The 22507-nt window shown below is 39.1% G+C and overlaps 1 protein-coding gene across 1 annotated transcript in view; it reads right to left on the bottom strand.

Annotated features, from left to right (window-relative positions):
• Nucleotides 1–128: 128 nt before the first annotated feature.
• Nucleotides 129–22507, bottom strand: part of LOC112571443 (synaptoporin-like) — a 64078-nt gene continuing 41699 nt past the window's right edge. Inside the window, 6 exon segments of the mRNA XM_025250421.1 lie at nucleotides 129–3398; nucleotides 11768–11870; nucleotides 12303–12461; nucleotides 12463–12501; nucleotides 13286–13496; nucleotides 13924–14040. Coding sequence (XP_025106206.1) covers nucleotides 3367–3398; nucleotides 11768–11870; nucleotides 12303–12461; nucleotides 12463–12501; nucleotides 13286–13496; nucleotides 13924–13928 — 549 coding nt within the window. The 5' untranslated portion in view covers nucleotides 13929–14040 and the 3' untranslated portion in view covers nucleotides 129–3366.

Genomic DNA, 22507 nt, shown 5'->3' with positions numbered 1-22507 from the left:
ATCGTTTACCACAAACGCAGCAGAGGACATGCATTGCCAGCATATATCATTTTGGTCTTTAGCCTGTGATATTAGAGCAAGACAAACTTCAGCTGAACATTACACCAAAACACATGAATGCCAAAAAATATGTGTAACAGTTTATCCATGTATGTGTACATGTGAAAAAGATATAGGAACACTGAACATATACACCACTGCGAACATTGTTCAGCATTGATTAGCATTAGGACATTCTCAAAACCCCTTGACAAATAAGTTAATATTAATAATAGTCAAATCTACCATGCAGGTCATTTTTTTTTTATCTGAACTCTTTCACTGCTTACATTTTGGTGTTTGTTTTAAAGGTTGTATAAGTCCATGAGCAATTTGACCTGATCATGTTTAAACCGTTGGCATAACATGAGTAGATATGGCAATGTCTTCCCAGAGCAAAAAAATTCATTATACTACTTATCAGTTATTTTCTGATAAGTTTTAATAAGCTCTGTTGATAAGTCTACCACTGAACCAATGTACTTAGTGTTTCTATGTAAAAACCAAGAACCAAAAAAAAAAAAAACTAAATAAATAAGTAAAAAAAAACCCTTCAACAAAATTATCACCATAATTTAAGCATTATGCTGTTAAGGCAAGCATCATCAATCCTACACAAAAATATTTTCAAAAATTGCTTTTGCATAAATAACTGGTATCAAACTAGATGAAAACATCTGCTGCTGTCATCTCAGAACTGGAGGCATGGTGCAGGAGCACATGACATAATGCAGCCAGCAAACCATCCCGGTGCTGGCACACATGATTATTCAATAAAATCTCTAGGAATGTTCAGAGATCTGCTGGCGAAAATCTTCAGTGGTAAAGAAGCGTGGCGAAATTTGATCCTTCCTTAGTGTTGTTACAGTATATCTTTATCTGCTACTTCACAATGATTATAAAAATTAAGAATTTCAATTGTAAAGCACAGAACTCAAAATAGGGGAAACAATTTTCAAGCAGGTCAGTTCTACCAATAAAAAAAACCAGCTGTATAGGGAGTAAAGACGGTGGTGTATTATTTAACATGTTATTAGACACTGTACTCGATGTCACACTAACATTGAGAGTTTTACTGCCAGTTTCTGTTGTTGGTGAAGAACAAGAAAAAAGTAAACATTATTTGAGATCAGCAATGCTCCATGAGAGGGTGGTTGGGCTGGCCCCAGTGCTAGACCTGGGTACTGTAGACTAAGATGAAGAGTATTCTTAATCAGAAAAAAAGCATTCTTGACAGAACAAGAAGTATTTTATTAGGTCACAATGCTGTACACAAATTAGGTATTCCTTTGTCATGGATCAGTTCAGTAAATTTTAGAAATCTTTTATTTTCCATTGAAATACCAAGGCTAAATCAACATGACTAATAACAGGAAGCACACCAAAAACTGAAAATCAAAAAACATTTTTTGTTTGCTCTAAAACAGCAATTTGTTAGCCACTCCAAAATCCTAGGAGTAACCAGGTCTGTTGTATCTACTAAGCACAGCCTGTCGTCTGCACTCAATCTCAAAGACTAGTAACTATTAAGAAAATACCTTAAATCTGAAGACATGAGCAGTAATAGATTATGGTTGGTTATGGAGTTGGGTAAGTGCAAATAGATCAGGACTGGGCATAATTCCAAGGGTAGAACCATCTTAATTGTAAGTGTAATGGGACAACGAACACATTCACAACAAAATATGGAGGTCAATGAAATAGGTAAGTTATCTTCTGTGTTACTATCTTATTTCTTATTCCATGATCAACAAGTTTGTTTACCCAAGTGTGCACTTCACAAGATGCTTGAATGAATATGCAGTTTCCCCAACACACTGCTACCATTGGTAAACAACCTAGCGCCTGACCTAGGACTAAAGCTATAACGGAAAAAATAAAAACCCAGAAAGCTTAGGTATTGTTTCCAAAACTAACACCATGCAATGCATGACATTAACTTTACAAGTATGGATCAGCCATGCAGTTGCATGAAATAACTGCAAAGGAACAAGTCCTCAGTGCTCAGAAATATCCAAACACGATTGCATTCTTCATAGTGAGCCAAAAAAAAAATACTATGAGCACTCTGTGCATGAACTGGCAATAATGGGTACACATGATGCTTGCAGTCGATGCCAATGGAGCTGATATTCTGTGATTCTATGGTCAGTTACAAAAATAGTTTCTGTAGCAGTTTTATGGACCTTGCACAAAACTCTTAATGCTGTATGAAGACTTAAGTTACTAGTCTAATTTTCAGACACTGGAGTTTTAGGACTGAATAATTAGATTGCTATATGCAAGAAAAACATACCTCCCCTTCCAAAACTAAAACCAAACAAAAACTGATAGATTATCCAGAGAAAACCAGCTTCATAGTTAAATCATGGAAAATTAAAGAAAACAAGTGAATTATGCATTTGACAATAAATTATTCTTATTATTAACATCAACACTTGTCACAATTAGGATCAACATTATTTACTTTTAAAAGGAGCAACAAAATACATGATACAACACTGCTGCTTGCATGAACTATCACATGGTAAGATGCTCAGAATCTGCTGCATCTAGGGAAATGTAATGTGGCTCTACTGCAACACAAATACAGCTCAATCCTGGCAGATGTTCTTTACACTATGATGTATCACTAACAACAACAAATTGCTCACATACAAGTACAGTGGCAATAAAGCTCACCAGACAGCAGAAAAACATCACTTCTGCTTCAGTCTTTTAGTGTCGCAAAGAACACAAATATAAACCACTACATGCATATGTGAAGGTCAGATTATCGATCAGATTACAATAATATTTAGGCTACGGTGATAAATGCAAAACTGCACTATGATCAATATGGATGTGTGCTGTACTTGTCAGCTTTCAAACTTCAGATCATCTATGACTACATGGATTAAAGACAACAGAATCAGAATCTTCATAGACAGAAAATGATAAGTGCTATGGTAACTAGCAATGGTTTCTCGTCATTAGGATAGTAACATGTAGTGTGGTAGCAGCTAACTGAAAGCAACATCAGCTAAGTCCTTATACATTGGTGAAGAAAGGAGGGTTATTGGTATAGCGAAAGGTGCATCCATACTACTCTTTCTTCTTCAGAGTAGGTCTTCTTTTGTTAATGCTCCAGCAAGGAAGCCGCACTTTCTTCAATTTTTATGCTGCTGGTAAATTCTCTGCTTTTGTTGGCCTTCCTTTGTTTGCATGGCACAATGATAAGTGCTGGTGTTGCATATTGGCCAGAGCTCCACGAATGTTTTGTTGCTCTGTGATGCACAGTCGAAAGAAGCACGGATGTGGTGGCATGCCAGAGACATGTGACGTTTCCTAGTACACATTGGCACCCCCTTGGCTCTGTTCTGTATGACATAAAAATAACACAGATATTTTAACACCATCTAGTCAAATGATTTTATTATTGTAGGGAATCTGTTCATTTCAACAGTGCATGCTTACACCACACTTACATATATATGTCTAATAGTAAATGTCTAGAGAGAGTTATTTCTAAAACATGATCTGTAAAAATTAGTTTAAAGTATCAGAGAAGCGAATGCCACATCCTTTGACTCATAATTTTTCTTTCATCAGTAAGCTATAAAGAGTGCTAAAAAAAACTGCTAAGAGTGAGAAAATCTTATTTCACTTCATGATACAAAAACATATGGGCTGAGCTCATCAGCTTGATTTAAATGCTTTTCAAAACTTTTTTCGTCCATTTCTCATTAATAATTGCAGACAAGAAAATAAAAATGGGAAAATACTTTTTAATGAGACAAAATATACTGTATGTGATTTGTGGAAGTAGTTCATCCACCAGGTAAAAACTCTTCTTTTACTTATCTCTTTTATATAGAAGCATATTACATGCAGGGTCAGACAATAAATATGAGTAAAAACAAAGGTGGCAAACAAGGAGCAATATAGATTCAAAAAAATGATATGAGTTGGGCAAGTGTCACCTAATAAATAAAGTTCTTTATATTTATTGTCTGTACCTCCCCTCAACCTTTCTCTCCCTTCCACACTTTACTAAACACATTTACACATACACTTGCATGAATGGGAGTGTCACACTTGCATGCATGTCCCACACATACACACAAATTCTCTAAAAGTGTGTGACAGTAAACACATCAAATTTCAGGTAACACACCCATCAGAGTAAAATGTAATTCCTGCATTTAACAGGATAGAAACACAATCCTCTTAGGATTTAAAAAAAAAATACTTTTTTCTTCTTTTTATTTGATTTTGCAGGATGGTTATGATGATATATTAAAACTTAAAAAAAGAGAGATCACTGCAACATCTACTCTTCTTAGCTGAAGCAATATTTTTCTGAAAATTGTTTTAAACTGACTTGTTTGTGATCACAAGGTTCCTTTTGTAATATAGACTTAAAATCCATGTTGTTTATAACATTAAAGGAATACAAAGAAACTCAATGTTAAAATAAAATTTCTAACTGTCCTGCAGAAATGAAAAAAAAAAAGGTTGGGGGATTAGAAAATACATGTGTACAAACTTAATTTCCTGATTTTGAAACCAGCACTGACATGACACAGCAAGACCAACAAAATCTTCACATTACATGGGGATCATACATTAACCAAACCATGCTACTTTTAAGACACTACTGATTGTGTAACCTTTCAATGCATCTAAAATGCATGTTTTGTGCATATAAAATCAATGCAAAGCATTACTTTGGTGCCACATTAAGTTTATCTTGAGAACTGCAATAATGAATAATTAGAAAATTTCATCGCTACTCTCCTGTAACGTCAGTCCTGTCAGGAGTTATATTAGCAAGCATTTGTTCATCTTTCCTCATTTCACTAGACATAGTTTAAAACTTCTGTTAACTTCCCTTAGGTTACAGGCTTTATTTATCAGAACCTATAAACTGGCAGTCTCTATGAACCTGGGCTATTCTATAACCTAATGTCAAAACTGCCAGAAAAATGCTTATCTTACTTATGACAAAAAGGTTTTGAATGAGCACAATATCTGGGAATCTACTATTTGAATGATATTACTCAAAGGCTTTTTTATTTTTATGCTTCTTCTGTTTTTATATTAAAAAAGTGAAATAAATGTTAGTGATATACTCTAAAACAGATTTTAGTGAACCAAAATATGTCACATATCAGCTCAGAGATGCTTTATATTCTCAATAAATAATTATCTTCCCAGTCAACTTGGACTAGTACACATATCTCAATGCACAAAAAGCTGGCGGTAAGATTAAGCAGGAAGTTAAATACAATGGTTAGCACTGAACTGGTTTATGACTGGATAACAGGTATAGGGAAGAGAGAGAAACACACTGTAGCTGAGAAATAACTGCAAGCATGGAATGGCATCAGCAAATGGTGCAGAAAGGTTTGAGAAGGAGATTAAAGGAAAAACAAGACAAATTTGTAAAAATCCAGTGTGTATATATATAACACAGCAGGGTATCACACAACAGGATCAAATGTAATAAAATAGAAAAAAGCAAGCAAATTTACCACTAAAAATTATATTACGATTAGTGACTATTATGATTATTTTTCCAAAATTATACCTAGTAGAATACACTTAATGCGAAGAGTTTCCAGAAAAAAAAATTAAACTGTATGAAATACATTGAAATTAACGAAATGTACGTATTTTACAGAAATTTGTTTATGCAACTTGTTTTCATTTTAGAAGATTAGTAAATATGAGAGGTCTCTGAGAAGTCCAAATAAAATTTAATAAAATCTGCAAAAATGATCTGCAAACAACTTACACTGGTTGCAGAAAGTCCACAAAAAATGCTTTGATTCTGCATGACCTCATGTGTAGATTCTCCCATCAAATTCAAAATAAAAAAAAAACACAAACAGGAGATGGAAAACAGAGTATATGAATTATAAAGAAACACATGAAAATATTACAATGATAAATACACTCGCTTGATAGACTAATAGTCTAGTGTTGCAAAAGACCATTTATTAGACGTGGATCTGGGCCTCTCATGTCGTGAGACAATACTTTCAGCAGTGGCATCCAAGTTCTGTAGTTTTCAGATTAATAATGTGTCTGTAGACTCAGGTGGAGCTGTGAGAATCTTTAGAAGGATTTCAAATAAAGCTGACAATATCCACCTCTGGCATCTTCAAAGATGGAAGTCTGTCCTAGGGAGAACCTTTAATCAAACTGTGCATGCAAGAACACATTCACAAACACACACACAACATAGATGTATTTCCCTACTCCACTGAACACTGATTAATCCCGTGTAAAAGTATAGGATCTAAGAGTGAGAGTATAGGCAATTTCATCATCTAGGGGAGAAAATATGCTTTAACTTGATACCAAAAACTGGCAACTTTTGTTTCAAAAAAGTGCGCTAAAAAGTAAAATCAAATGTGAAAAGTTCGACTATGGGTATTTGTTATCATCAGAAAACACACATTAATATTGATGTAAAAAAACGTAGCATTCTTTGAACTACAAAACTGTCTTGTAAAACCTGATTGTGCTCCACTGACCATCGCCGACATGGCGGATGGCATTACTGAACCTGCTTGGTGTTCTGGTTTTGACGGAATTAATGTTTCCGCCTCCATGGTCCATGCCATGAAAATGATTGTTGGTAAGCGTACACATTAATTTCAAGTTTTGCAGTTCATTAAGTATGTGAAATGTTATTAGTAGATGAGATAATTAGACTGACTAGGAAGTGTGTGGTCTCGTGACCTCAACTTTTATGCTGGCTTGGGAAGCTAGAGCAATTGATGTTGGAAAATGACTTGCACAATAAGAAACATTCTGTGTTATTTCTTTTTTCAGTGACCATAGTAGTATCGTTTGTCCTTTTAAACAAAGCTAACTTGCCTACTTCATTGATTTCAGTTTCTGGCTATGAAAGTACTTTCTGTTTCTGGGGTTACTAAGAGTTTAGTACTTAACTGTTGGAGTTTTAAATATCAGTATTTTATTCATATGTGCAAGCGATAATTTATATGGAAATTAAAATATTAAAATACTTGTAGCTTTGAAGCTATTTGAGGTATAGAAAAAATACTTGGTACTATTAAAATCACAATTTTAAAAAATCTATGTACTTTTTGCTCAATATTGATTAAAAAAATCAGCTTGGGGTACACATTGTAATAGCAAAGATTAGAATATAACTTATTTGTATGCCTGACAAAAATCCGCAAATCACCGATCACATTTTAATAGTAAATGAGCTTTTCTTCCTGTCAAAATATAGGTGAATAGAAGCTTAATTTACTAAGCTTTCACACAGGTTGGATCATTCATAAAGCATACACTTACACACAAATGGATATCCAGCTGACACAAAATATCAACTTTTGACATATAAGAATTATATCTGTTTATTTGAAATTTGTCAACTGCACACCAGTGTAGCACATGAATGAAACAGAAACTTGCAGAGTTTAGCCCTATGCCAAACCTCCCATTGAAAATATCTTTGATTCAAATGGTTATTTTGTTATATGAAGTTTTAAATTTTGGGGTAATTAATGAGTTGATAAAAAAAATTATCTACTTGTCAGAGAGCATCAGTTAATACCAAATGTATGTGTCAATTCTGTATTTGTAGTTCTGCATTCAAGAACATAAACACACGCAAAGAAAAGGCTGAATTAAAAAATTATCAGGAACAATCTGTTTTTTCAATTTCCATTTGATCCCTGGATTCTGGGATGTTTTACCTGTACAGTAAGTCTTTGGGGTAATCTACAATAAGTTCTTCATTTTAGATGTTAGTTTTGTTAGCATTTTATATCTTTGATTGAAAGTGCATCTTCTTGTAGGAAAACAGATCACAATGTATGCTGGTCTACTTTACTAGAAGAAATGATAAAGATAAATACTTAAAATGAGATGTTTTCATTGTTTACAGATGAGAACACTGTTATGAAAGTTTATCTATGACAAAAGAGTGAGTGATTTAAAACTTAAAAGTCATCAAGGCAAGCAAAACAAAACACAAAAAAAAACCCCAACCAAAAAACCCACTGCTGATGTGTTGATAAGATGTAAATGTGTAAGCCTATGTAACACATTCAAATATTAGTGCAATCTGTATGGTTACATTTCACATACATTTCAAAAAAAAAAAAGATGAAAAAGTAACATTTAATTGAAGAGATACATTTAAAGTCCATCAAAGCTGGCCACACAGCTGTATAATCCATATGGAAATCAAACTGGTTAAAAAAGTCATAACCATGTCATCCATTTGTAAACATTCTAGAAAGGATATGAAAACACTCTTGGGAAAAACTAATCCATAAATAAACTATTAATCAATAAAACACCCAACTAGCATCAACTCTACAAAGGAGAAACATTTTTCTCTTCAACTCTTTCTACATACCTTCTCGTCCACTAAACATATTACATTTGAATGTCAGATTATATTTGTACCCTGTGCATTACAGACAACTGAGACATGGCTCTTGAACACTACAATGGCACTTAATAAGGAGAAATAACTGGGGGTTTTTTTTTCGTCACTGAGCAGTCAAAACTGATCATACAGTACCAAAATACTCAATCAAATGTGAGCACAAGGTTCTCCAGCCATTAAGCATACATCATTGTGTGCCTAGAAGTATTATTGTATACATATCAAAGCCATGAAAAAGTGAAGGCTAACAGTTAAAATTACATACACAACATTAATCACATTCAATACAGATATTAGCTGATGGTTATAAAACTAATATTAAATCATTACTTTGTAAGTCATCTGAAATTCTGATTTTGTTATAAACAAAGTACCATTTTATATTCATCCCTTTTGTAGGACTGAAGAGCTACTATGGAAAAGGAAAACAAAATACCTGTACAACACAAACTTAAATTTATGTATGCATTTTCCACACAACATTTGTTCCCCAAATAAAGATGGCAGTATGATAAAGGTGACATTCATTATACCCAAAAGAAGCTGACTTTGGTTTCTATTCACAGAAGTTGAAGATTCATCAAACTGAGGATGACTTTTATGTTCATGTTATATTTCTCTGATAACCTTTAAAACTAAAGCAGATATTAACCTCCATTAGTGAAATTTAAAAAGAAAAGTGACAACAGTTTTGCTGACAAAATCGCTGCTATATTCTTGGTGTCACTTATTTTCTCAACTGGTTTTTTTTTTTTTTCTTCAACTCCACTGGAAGAACATTAAAACTTTCCTGAACTTTGTCAACAAGCTGGATGAAGTTCGTATAAATTACAGGACGAGCTTGGGTAATCCAATCAAAAAAAAAAAAAAAAAAAATCAAAAACTAATTAGAAGATCAATGAAAACTTGCAATGCCTACTTTGGCTTCATGATCTCAATTTCTAAGCAGACCAAAACTCAAGTTGTTTCCATCAAAGTCGGTATCTTCATCTCATGACAAAAATGCATCCGCAAAACAAGATCCCAGGTTAATTCAATGTCATCCATGTTGTACTGTTTGCAACAAATCCAGATGGATGTGTTTAGCCACAAATATAGATGACAAACAACTGCAGACAATCTCAATGTCTGTTACAGGATTCAAGCTACTTTCAAAGATAATCAGCCACTGATGTGTGGAGCTCTCATTTTCCCCCTTTTCCTAGCACGACAGCTTGCTGAAAATATTCTACTCACAATACTAACTTCATGAATGATATAGTCAAACTTCTCAATTAAAATTTAAAGAGTAACATTAATAAACTGCTCCTGTTCAGTTTCTCACTGATGAAAAGAACACTTTACATAAAAACTGTCATTTCCAAAATACCTAGTGGAAACCTTAAAACAGGTATGGTGGAATTTTTCTGTATATTATTTTATTTGAATTTTAATTGTAAGAAATTAATCTTCAAACATATTCTCCAGCACAACCCATTATGAATTATGACGAGTGTTTGAATCAAAAGTAAATAAATACATAAATTTTATACACGATGAAGTGAGAACAAAGTTTGCTATAAGAAATACGCTTGACATGTTTATGATGACAGTTTTACTAAATGGTGTATTTCTGAATATATATTCTGAATTACTTTTATTGTTATGGCTTATAACTATATCATTTTAATAAATTGTAATAGTTAATGCCTAAAAAAATATGCAATTCACTTTTAACAGAATAAGGTAAGTGCAAAAAGTAGTGATTCTTTACATAATAAGTTTGGATGCATGTTTGTCCAATATTATATGCAGAAATGATTAGAACAACAGTAGTGGAAATTTAGTATACAAGGTAAGCAGATAAAGTAATAGTTTGTTTTATCATTTAATGACACCTTTGAAAGTTCAAGGTTTTAGGAAATGATTTGAACAACACTGTTTAAAGTGAGAGGGGTAATAATTCTACATCATCACAATGTCACAGAATGCTTTGATCAACTTGCACAACATTATATGAAAAAGTAAAGCTTTTCGTAAAAAATGTGAAATTAACTGATGCTTCAAACCATTCAAAGCACATCATGTTTAAAAAAATGTACATCAAGAGCCCAAACATGACCTTAGATTTCCTGTTTTTAATTGTTTGTTTTGCTGTGCTTTGCCATCTTATGACCACACAATGATAGTCAAAGTAGCCAAAGCTTTACATGACAGACATTTGAACCAGTGTCAGAACAGAATGTACAATATTTATGTTTTATTTCATAAAGTTACAAACACATTTTAAGGAAGCTGGAGGAAAATCATCCTCCCTTCTGAAAAGATTGCAGGCTGATATGACGCTAAGAAAAAAAGGGGGTTAAAAAAAATGCCCACAGGAGAATTTCTAGAAACTTTCTCTTTCCTTTATCTTTCTCTTACTCACCTTGTGATGAACTGCAAATATCCAGAGCTGAGTTCACATAAGCTTCTCTTCAAGTCAACTGAGTTTTACTACTGTAACAACTTAAAGTCTTATGATCATGAACTGACGTGTCACTGTGTGGTAATCCATTCAAGCACAATCCACAATAAAATGATGGATCCAATGTGCCACATTAATGGACCATGAAAGGTGAATAGTTTGAAAAGTCCATGACAGTCACAAATGACTAGGCTGATGGCATGAAGGTAAGTGCGCGGTAGGTGAAATCCCTACAATGTGAAGCTGAACTGGTGGAAGAAAACATCTGCTTCATCAACTTAAAATGCTGTCACTTTTCACAGTTTTCAGAATCGTTCCTCCACATGAGGTTGATGCGCAGCAAACACAGTCACCAAAAACCAAAGTTTAATCTATTCACAATGTTTAGAATAATCCACAGCTATCCTTTAGTTTCACCAGTTTGTGACATCAGCTTTGTTGGATGTAGAAGTGAAAGTTAAGATGAAATCAGAGAACCCAGTGTACCTGGCTTAGGGAGAAGGGTTGGACCAATCCAGCAAGTTATCACAGCAGGAAAAAAACAATTCCCACATGCCTATCATGTAGATGTACAACAAGAATTACAAAAGAACCTAACGCAAACTTTGGCTTCAGCAAAAGGCAGTGTCACACATAGATAGCCGTCAGCTGCAACATCTGCAATGTTTGGGTCACTGGTGATACTTGACAATATTAAGGCAAGCCTAGGGACACAATAATGCAGGCCAAAAATTCACACGAAAGCTTTAACACAGGTCAGATTTATCAGTACTTTAGTTCCTCTTTCTCTAAAAAGGTACTTGCAAGAATAAAACACCTGAAAGGTCACACTTTCTGTGGGTCAAGGTCACTCTGCATACCTGGAGCTGAAGGTGGTTTCGACTGGATCTTGAACCATGGAGTCTCCTTGTACAGGAACCATAGATTCCCCAGCCACACCATCATGTTGAGGAAGCCAAAGATCTAGAAAAAATTTTAAAATCCAATTATCAGGAGGGTAATAGTGTAGGCTGTTTAACAGCTGTCTCTGAAACACTGCAGGTAACTGATAGGTAAAGCACAATTTTGATATGTGAATAAAACATGACAAAAATGGGGAAATGGAGAAACCCATCACAAAATGTGAAATTTGTCTCTTTCTTTGAAAGTTGTTTAAATTAAACAAACAAGCAAATATGGGCACATGACAAAGTAATTTTTACTCAATGCAAAGTTAACAATTTCCTGATAACAATACCATTAATTTCATTATCACCTAAAGAGTAAACTTTTAGTAAATGCAAAAAAGTAGATAACAGAAACAAAACGGAAAGAATGCTCAAACGGTTGAACAAGCCCAATATCATACATTATAGCTCTGAGCAAATGAGCTTGCTAGCTGAAAGAAAAACTTACTATGGAAGCATTCAGTGATCCATAATTTCCAACGTTCTCTGTTGAGCAGGAGTCCTTGACCGAACACTCAGGAAACCTTGGGGAATATATGCCTCCCTCAGAAGGATCAGTATATTCCTTCACATGGGACAGACCTGAAGCCCAAGCTGAAGAGGAGATTCAGCCACAGAAGTGCCAGAACAACCGAAACCACAAAGTCCTGTCAAAAAAGTGAAAACAAAATGTTTATCATTTGACAGCATTAGTACAGCACACCAAGTCTTGCTTAATGGAAAGAGGATCTCTATTTTAATTAAACTCTGTTTACAGAATATCTAAACTGGTGTAATGCTAAAAACATTTGCAGTAGGATGTACTTGTTCAATGAACACCAAAGAAAAAAAAAATTAATTGGACACAAATCACTAAATTTTTCAGGAATGTGCTATTTGCCCATCTGTACAAAACATTTACAGTCTAGACTAGATCATTACTGATGAAACAAAAGATAATCTATCCAGTGGGCGATGCTGCAACATGTTGAAAACAGATGTGACATTACAACACAAGAAAGGACAGGAAATGGTCTCTGTAAAGGATTCCTTACTGATGATGCAAAAAAGTATTCTAAACAATCTATATCTGACGTCAAAAGACAATTGGAGGATATGAGAGAGATGGGGAATGGGTGGGGAGGGGAGAGATGAAGAGGGGAAGCAAGGTCAAGGTTCTTTAGATGATCCATTTCTACTTGGATAACTGGCAATTCTAGAGCTAATACATGCCAACCAGCTCCAACCTGGAAAGAGCGCTTTCATTAGCTCATATGCTCGTCTCAAAGATTAAGCCATGAACGTCTCAGTTCACACTCTCGTACAATGAAACTGTGAATGGCAGTGGGAAGAGAGAGAAAGAATGGCATGAGCGAATGAATATCTTCCCCTCATGCTCAAATAAACAAAAACAAAAAAAAAAAAGAGAGAGAAGGAAAAACTGAGACTCACCACTATAATAAGTCTGTTGTTTTTGCGATACAACTCATCAAAGAAGATGTAGATGACTAGAGCAGCCAGTGAATAAAGCATCACAATAACCCCAACAAAGACATAGAACTCAGCAGCTGGCTTGGCACCTGCCAGCAGGCAGAACTTATCTAGTCCTGGCGTAGTAGAGGCTCCTGGACACACTGGGAGCTTGATACAAACACTCTCCAGGCTGTAAAAGAAATGTGGGGAAAATACACTTCATAAGGTGCTTGAAACACAAAAGTATAAAAGACAGCTAGAGCTTTTAAACTCAGCTGCATCAATGATTCATTGAAAATTGACTTCTCAAAAGAAGCTAAATGAGAAGAGATAACTTGCATACTTAAAAGTAGTAAAATCCTATATATAAGTGTGTGTGTGTGTGTGTGAGAGAGAAAAAGAGAGTAAGAAAATATGCATTGCACATTTATGTAAACATATAAGAGTTGGGGAGACAGCTGGAAACATGCTACATATTGATCATTTAAAAATTAGTGGCAACATAACACTGTTGGAGAAAAATTCCTGATTAAAAAAAATTCTACATTAGTGCAGTACCAATAGTACACCAATAGTACAACCCAAACAGATAAAATTTAAAGGTTAAGAATACTTACTCCATCGGATACCCATATGAAAATGTCACAGATTCCTCTGTGGCATTCACACACTTCACACGGAACGTGGTCGAGGAGCTGAAACTTGTAGTAGTGGCAAATGCAAAATGACAGCACCTGCAACACAAAGTGATGCACTACACTAAAAAAGGCTGTGTGAAGATATAACCTTGGGAGTTCTTTTAATACAAATGAGTGAAAGAAGTTTTGAGATTCAATGTGTGAGAAATAAATGGAGGTAAAAAAGGCACAAAATAAAAAAAAGTTTGGTGATTTTGCCAGGTGTTTATTGGTCTTATTGCTTATGACATTCAAAACAGGACATGAAATTAACTGCCCTCAGACATAAGTAGCAAAGTTATATGCCTTTAAGAACATGAAATTAGGGATGCAAAAATGACATACTAACAAATTGCTGTGTACTTTTTCTGTTACTGCTTGATAATCCCTTTAATACTTTATCTGAAGAAGTGAGGCCAACTCTCCAAGCAAGTTTAACACCGAACCTAAAATCCCACTGCGTTTCATACTTCCTCCATCCGATCCTTCCCTCCTCCTCTAACATAAAATTGTCTCCCTTGATCTAGGATACAAGTCCTATGTTTCTTCCGGAAATCAATCCCCATCTTACAGATTTGTGTGCATTTTGTGCAAAGTGAAACAAGACAAAACACCTTTCACTGTCCTAAGAGAAAACAAACGAGCAGGCCCAGTGAAGAATTCTGGAGGCTGTGTAAGCTTCGTGGGAGCTGCCTGCTGCAAAACCAGATTCAATCAAACCCAGAAACTGTGGTGCACGCCGCCATGGGGTAGTCCCCGAAAGATGATGGGGTGGGCCAGTCTCCTCCCCAAATGGTATGCAAACTGCATCTCTAGCGCAAAATAAATCTTACTGGCAAATCAGCTATGGCGTAATGGGGCGCGCCACTGAACACTGGGGGGAACTCATAGCTCCTCTGGGATGTGGCGTAAATTTATTGTCGTCCATGACGCCGTGAGGCTGTGGAAGAACAGAGAGAGAGGGAGATAGGGGGATGAAGCCAGGTCAAGACACGTGAATTGCTTCCCCCCTTTTTGGGGTTCTTTTTCTTTTCCTGGCCATTCTTTCTCATTCATCACTGCTTTTATGGTGTTTTTCCCTTCTCCCGGTATCTCTTTTGCTGTCTTCATCTCTTCCGGTCTTCTTGTGCCTTCTCACCGAGCATATAAGGCACGACTGCTTTACAAACGAGAAGAAAACTTAATGCCTCCACGGACACATGTTGATGAATTGAGCTAAATTGCAGCCATGAAGCCATGAAGCCATGAATGGCGACGGGAAAAAAAGGCAAGAAACAGAATATGCAGACGATCAAAACCTCGAAAACTGATTTCGTTCGAATGGGTTGCCTATGCAACGACAGTGAAAGAAATGGATAGTAGTTAAATCAGGAAAGCACTACTTTCCATCTCAGACACGACTGCGCATGCAGCGACACATACATGCGTTTGTTGTAAGCCTAACAGCGACTTGCATATAATGGGCCTGGTGGTAGCTGGCGGTGGGTTCTTTTACGACCATAATCCACAAACACAGAGGAGGCGGAGGGAAGAGAAGGTCTATTATTCGTGTCACTCTCTTCGTCTAAACTAAAAAAAAAACAGCTTGAAAAATATGCGCTGTGTTCAGTCTTTGGAAGTATATATAAAGATAAACCAAAATGTGCAGCTTGTCTCGGGCGCCCCCATAAATAGGTTGGTGTTGACAGCCGAAACCCTGCCCGGTACTTACCGAAAGCCGATCCAACGACCCATCGGCCTGTGCCACCCAGCAGGGTACCCCCGAAATCGACTCCAGCAACAGACGTCGCCCCCTTTCCTCCCTTCTCCCCCTGCCTTGCCTCCCGAGCAAAACCAGCGTCTTGCCGCTAATTGAGTTACTCCTTGCCAAAGACGCCCACTAAGACGTTCCTTACCGTTCGCCCACCTCCTCCTATTCCCCTACACACCCGTCGCCTAACATCCCAGCATCACCACAGCTCAAACAGAATTCCGACCATCTTCTCTATGGGGTTTGGCACTCAGGTACCTTAGTATGTCTCGTGTTAGAAATTAAAAAAGAAAAAAAGAAATGAGAAAAATGCAAAAAAAAAAAGGAAGCGCAAACTCGTTTTCCTTTTCTCGTCTAAATTCATGAATAGAAATGAAGAAGTGTTAACAATGTTTATAAGGCGGTATTTTTAAACAGGGAAATCAGGAAATTGAAAGTCGACATTTTTGTTTTCATTCCTTCAGGGACTTTTTTTTTTCATTGCCGTTTGTTTGCATATTAATACGCCGATGGACGTGACCGGGGAAAAAGGCTGGCGACTGATTTAAAACTCCACCGTTTACTGACTGTGGTCATGTGACTCAAAACTTCCACCTCAGGCAAAACAGAAAACCCTTCCCCCTACCCCTTCACATAAAATCTCAAGAACCTTACAAAATGTAAGCTGATTATTTTGCACACAGACAAAACCGTTAGCTTCGCACGTTTGAAATGGCACCAACCCCGCTGCAAGCGTATCACGTAATAGACAGGTATGCACTCTGCCCTCTAAACATCTCCATCCCCTTGGCAACGCAATATCTGCAAACGCTGAAAATGTTTACTGCCATGCCGATCAAAATAAACCAAAAGGAGACGATAATTTTTTTAAAAAATCCTTTAACCGACACTCGTTTCGTTTTTGCTTTGTTTTTTTTTTTTAATGGCTTCCACCCGTACGTCGTTTTTCATATTCCGATTATAAAACGAAACTGCCAGCTGAACCGCAAACTCGAGCAGCCAAGCACGCACGCGCCTTTTTGAGGAGCGCTGGACGGGGAGGATCCGGACATGACGTGACGAGGGAAGCGGCACGCCATCGACGAGGCAGACTCTCCGCTTGGACGCGTTCGGCGACTTCCGCTTTGTACCAGACGGGGGATCGCAGCCCTCCCTCCAACACACGCCACTGGCTGCGTGAGAGAGAGTGTATCAGTAAAGCGAAGTGCTTCTTTGGTGTCTCTCTCTCTCAGAGTACCTATGTGCTTCTCTTCCTCCCATCATCGCTGCCTGCCTGAAGCGGATAAATACGGAAAACTCCTTTCCCATGCGTGATTATGTTCTTTCGTTACAAAAAGATAATAATGCATAAGAACGCAAAAGTGGACAATCTCCATGCAGTTAATGGTTAAATGCAATTTTTGATTTTGTAGGTTTTCAAGCTTCATCTCACTCAATCTTTCGCAACGCTGACATTTCCTCACTTTTTTCGACATTTAGCGTATTATGGGGGCTATGGATTCCGGTTAGCCTCTTGGGGATAGGGTTTGCTAGGCCGCGCTGACGAGGGTAGGAGTCGATGGCGGCTATCTGCATGTCAATGAAAGTAGGTTTCTCTATACTGATGCCGCGTCCATCACCTCTCGTCCTATCACTTCCTCTTACATCCCATCTCCACCCCTTCAGCGAATGACAAAAGCAGGTGCGGACTGAGCGCTCGCGCTGGTGTCAGCAGCACGCATCTCTCTGCATTAATGTGTCAAAGACATCCCTAAACCAGGCTTTGCAAGGAGCCTAAAGAAACAGAACACATTTACCAAGACCGGCGCTTGCGCTGTTGGCTTCCTCACTCAGTTCCATTCATTCTGTAATTGAATTGATGTCCATTTCATTAATCAGGCTCAAGGAAACGTGTTAACATCGACCGTATCATCGGGAGGAGACATCTTTCACAGAAATGCGCACCGACATTCGCATTCGTTGACAGAGATATTTGTTGTCTCCCCGTTGCCCCACCCTCATCCCCCCACCACTCTCCGTTCCCAACATACTTGTCTTGTGCGTTGTCCGTCGTTGTGCGCGAACGTTCCCTTTGATATTCTTTTATCTCCCTTCTTGTCATCATCATCAATTTTCCGTTGCCTTGACGACTCTCGCCTCTTGCGTGTCTTACAAAAACACGCATCCAGACAAATTTGTTTACCTCCTAGAGAGATGTCTGGCCATATTTTTTTTCTGACCGTTTATTTGCGTCCCTTCCCCTAACCCAAACCCCCTACCCTCGCCAGGCTCTCCCCTACCCAAACTCGTTGAGGGTGGGTGGGTGAAACACTGTCACATAACGAAAAAAAAAACCAGCCTTTCAAAATCATTTGCGACATGGGATGTTTCATGTCTAAACCCATTTTTTTCTTTTCTGTTCTCTTCACTCGCACTCAACGCTCTTCTCCGACCTAACCGTGCCACACTCCCCATCTCAATCCCAAAATAATTTCTGGCTTGGTTGCTTGTTCGGTGTTAAGTGGTCTATACCGACCCAGCAAATGAAGCCATATGACAGAGAATCCCGTCCAGCAAAGACACTGAAATTAATTAAATTGTTATGGGATCTGAGCAGACGGCAATGGGGGCAAAAAAAAAAAAAATCAAAAGAAAAACAGAGAAGCGTACAAGAAAGTGGCCAAGATGCGAGTACAAATGCACTCCGGGACAGGGAGCGGGGGAAGAGGGGACGTTTCCTTTCATGTTCAATATCTCTCCTGTACGTGATGACACTGAAGAACGATGATCGATACTTGGACTGTTGCTCCCCTCCAGCCGTATCTTCCCTTTATAGATTCTCACCTCAGCCATCCTCTACATCACAGGACGCACGCACGCCGTCGCACATCCACACAAGACCAAGAATGGCAGGACCGTCTCTTCCCATCCACGCACACGCACGCACACCTGCACCAACGTAAACTCCATTTTGAGCTTAATGTCTTTTCAGGCTATTGAATCCGAGATTCACTAATGCCACCACCAAAGGATCAACGGAAGGCCAGGGCCGAACACAAGCCCTCAGCCTACGGCCTCGCAAAGGGATCAATTTAAGAAACAGTGGCAGCGACAGCGCTGTCTTAGGAAAGAAAACCTGGCAGTGTAACGACATGATTACAGAACAACGCCCTCGCCAACCTCAGTCCTCCTGGGCTCCAATCTTGGCGACAATAGCGCGGCGTCCTGTCCCTTCCTCTCTGGCAATTACCTTTCACAAAAGACTACTCCAGAGATGAGAAAATAAAATGCAGCGGGCGGCCCAGCAATAACTTCGGCAACAAGGGGATGGAACTACCGCACGCGCTAGCAGCTGCCCACTCGGTCCCCAAAGTACAGGGAAACCTTGGCAACCGCAAGCCTTGGCCCATTGGGCGTATGGAAGGGGGCAGGTTCCTAGTCCGCTGAGACCCGCACTTCTTACTCTCGTCAGATGTTGAGATAAAACACAGAAATAAATAAATAAGAAACACGCATTTGCTAGGCGAATAAATACAAAGATGCACACGAAGAAACAATCTGCTGCTGATGTGCCGATCATATGTCCGATTTTTCTTCTCGTTTCTGAGAAATGAAGACAAATAAGTTCTTCCAAAGTTCCTTTTTTCCAATTCGATCCACGATATTTTTTATTTTGACAAAATCAAAGTGTGGTCCTAAAGGCATGTGTGAGCGAAAGAACGGACTACGTTTCCTCCGTGCCAGTTACAGGAGACAGAAAGGGTGCAAAGGTTGCATTGTGAAGGAAGGTGCGGTGCGGTCTGAGATAACGCGCATTAAACCCGAGGACCAAGCTGAAGCCCTCGCAGTTAGCAGGAAATGGTCGGCCGTTTCAACCCTATTCGCCGCCTTCATTTACCACAATTCAGCTACAGGAGGAGACAAACGCAGTTAGCTGGAGAAGGGATGGCCGGGAGGATGAGGAAGTGGGGAAGGGGGGAGAGAAAGAGAAGTAAAGAGAGAAAGAATGAAGGACATAATACTTTTTGTGCTAAAATGTAAATGTGCTAAATCCACAATCGAACTCCGCAGTCGGCAATAAGCCAGGCATCTATCCGGGTAAAGGCTTATTATCCAGGTACCGCATCATCCTCACCCTCAATATCGCCTTCCAAATGAAGACTCCACAATTAAACGAGCCAGTGAAATCTCCACAAGCGAGGGGAGGTAGGCACGACTGCAATGAGCCTGCCCGGCTTTACCACAAATACAGCTGCTCAGCAGGCGACAATTTCTATTACAGTACAAGCAAGTCTTGCTGCTACTTATTGGACTTGGGGCTGATGGGCAAGTGGGTCGACGCTCTGCCGAGGATTTTTATGGCGGGCCCGATGCTGCTGACGTCTTGAGGAGAGAGGGGCGAAGTATGCAGATCGAAGACATCCACGCGGCTTAGCGCCGAAGATGGCCGGTGATCGGAAGGGTTACGATCAATCCCTGCTAATCGCCTGGCTGACGAGGGAAGACAGTGGACGAACACTACTCATTCCAGCATCGCCAGGGATTTAGAGAAAGGATGAGACTCCTTCACTCTTTATCATACGCTTGTTTTGAAACGGCAAAGAGATGGGGACCAATGAAGAAGAATGGGGACATGATCAATCTCAATGCTGCTGATGACGACAAGGGCGACAGGGGTAGAGAAGCAGCTGGTGATAGTGGTCGACAGTCATTGTGCCGCACACATTCAAACAAATCCAATTTCAGCTTCCACTTTGTCTCTCGCCTCCCATTTCGCGTCGGGGCGGTTCTCACAAGGGCAGAACGGCGGAAACTGAAAAGCTAGCTTCGACAAGGTGCAAATGCATCTCTTTCCCGCCCCTCACCTACCCACCCAGCCAACCACCCCATCATCCCTCCCCACCAACTCCGAGAAATCCGAGCGAACAAAAAGGTTTCGGAGTTTACAGACGCTAACTTTGTCATGCCGACGTTCGCTCTGGCATTCCCTTTACAGACCCCTACCACCTCCGCCTCCAGCCACAGAAAACCTTTGCTGCAAGTTGCTGGCGGCACGAGACGCCTTACGTAACAGCCACCAAAGACCGTTAAGTTCAGCCGCGCACGAAGGTGTGCAGCCCGCTTTGAACGAGTCGCGGGAAGAAGGTCCAAGCGTAGACGCATTTTATTTTCATGTTTCGCAAGTCTGCCCCTGTCTTCAGAAACACACAATTTCCGAAACCTCTGGCAAACGGATGAAACCAAGAAACATCGCAATAGTCTGAATTATTAATATGGAGTTATAATTAAACAACTTTTCCAGCTCCATAAAAAGCGTGTACTCAAAAAAGTAAACAATCTGTAAATAGTATCTGTACCAGCTTTGATGTGATCTGTGTGTATTTATTTTGTACTTAGTCTACCGTTGTATAAGTGATTTTCTTCTACAATCATCCAAGCTCTATATATTGGTAATTATACAGGTGAACTGTTCTTTGTGTACTATGTCAACTTCTCCCCACCCTTCACGAGTGTAAACAAATAATGTCAATGTCTGGTATGTGAGCTTCAGCAGGCATTGTGGTTACATCCCTGTTACCATGCCAATCATCAGCCATGCCTGGAGCCATTTCACTTTTTTAAAATTCCATTTTTAACGGAAATAGTTTCCGATACTTGCAGAGTGATTCATAAACAGCCATGTCTGTGACGTCATCTCCGGAGGGCAAACCTTTTCGCAAATACCGAACGAGCAACCTTTTGAAAACAGTTTTTAGGACGGGGAGGGAATGACAGCAGATGTAAAGACCTGTCCTTACGCTCTGCAATATCGTTTCTTCTCTTCTGCCTTATGTTTCATTTGACAAGGAGGACATAGCCTATTACTTGGTCGACCTGTCTGAAGAACTCGGTTAGAAAAAGAAAGAAAGAAAGGTGGCTTCAGAGCTGCACTAAGATGAACGCAAAGAAATAAGCGGAAGCTGTGGTCTTACGTCAGGCCCGTCTGCCATTGATTTCACGTCAGGGTTAGATGGTCATGGAGGGCGCCTTATATGCTTCTTTTCTCTCGTCTGCCTCACTACAAGTCAGTCCATCAACAGTCACACGGCCGCACATTAGCATGACAGATGCGCTTGTTACAGATGACAGCCAATCATCGCTGCCAGCCCACTCCAGAGTTCTTGTCGGTAGGGGGCGTCGCTGTTGTGTGTATAGGAAACTGTCCAGGCAGCGAGTTTGGTTAGCAGATTGTAGACTCAACGCTTGTTCGATGACGTAGTTTATGGCCAGCAGGTTGAAGGATGCTCTTCTGTCACATTGCGAACACTTCAGCTGACTCCGGGTCCCAAATTCCTCATTCAAGCTCATCTGAACCTCGTCCCAAGAAGCCATTCCCTTCCCTGACGGAACTAGATCCCGCTTCAACCGGCCCTAAGTAGAGAAGTCAACAACGGCTGTTTCTCTGCTGACATACTAAGCTGCAGTGTTTGCAGGGCAAATAGACACGAGGGTCGTACATACCTTTCTTATGTCAAAAGCCTGCAGCATTCCACTCTCTCTTCCTCTCTCATCCCCCTTCCTTTCCCTTCCAAACAAATTCCGTCTTTCTCTCCTTCTCTCGAGTAATTTTCTACCCACCAAGATCGAAGAGTCCTGTCTGGTGGACGGAAAAGTGAACGCGGATGTACACAAACCAGCAAACACATGCTAAGGCCCTTCTGTCTCCCGGATACTAATAAAGGACCTGAACCCGTGGGCTTCGTTCGACTGGAAACAAAATCTATCACAGAAGACTAATTTAGTTAACGGCAAACT

The sequence above is a fragment of the Pomacea canaliculata genome, linkage group LG9 (genome assembly GCF_003073045.1).
Source record: "Pomacea canaliculata isolate SZHN2017 linkage group LG9, ASM307304v1, whole genome shotgun sequence".
Classification (NCBI taxonomy): domain Eukaryota; kingdom Metazoa; phylum Mollusca; class Gastropoda; order Architaenioglossa; family Ampullariidae; genus Pomacea; species Pomacea canaliculata.
Note: the sequence above shows the minus strand (reverse complement) of the source record. Positions and strands in the feature narration are given on the sequence as shown.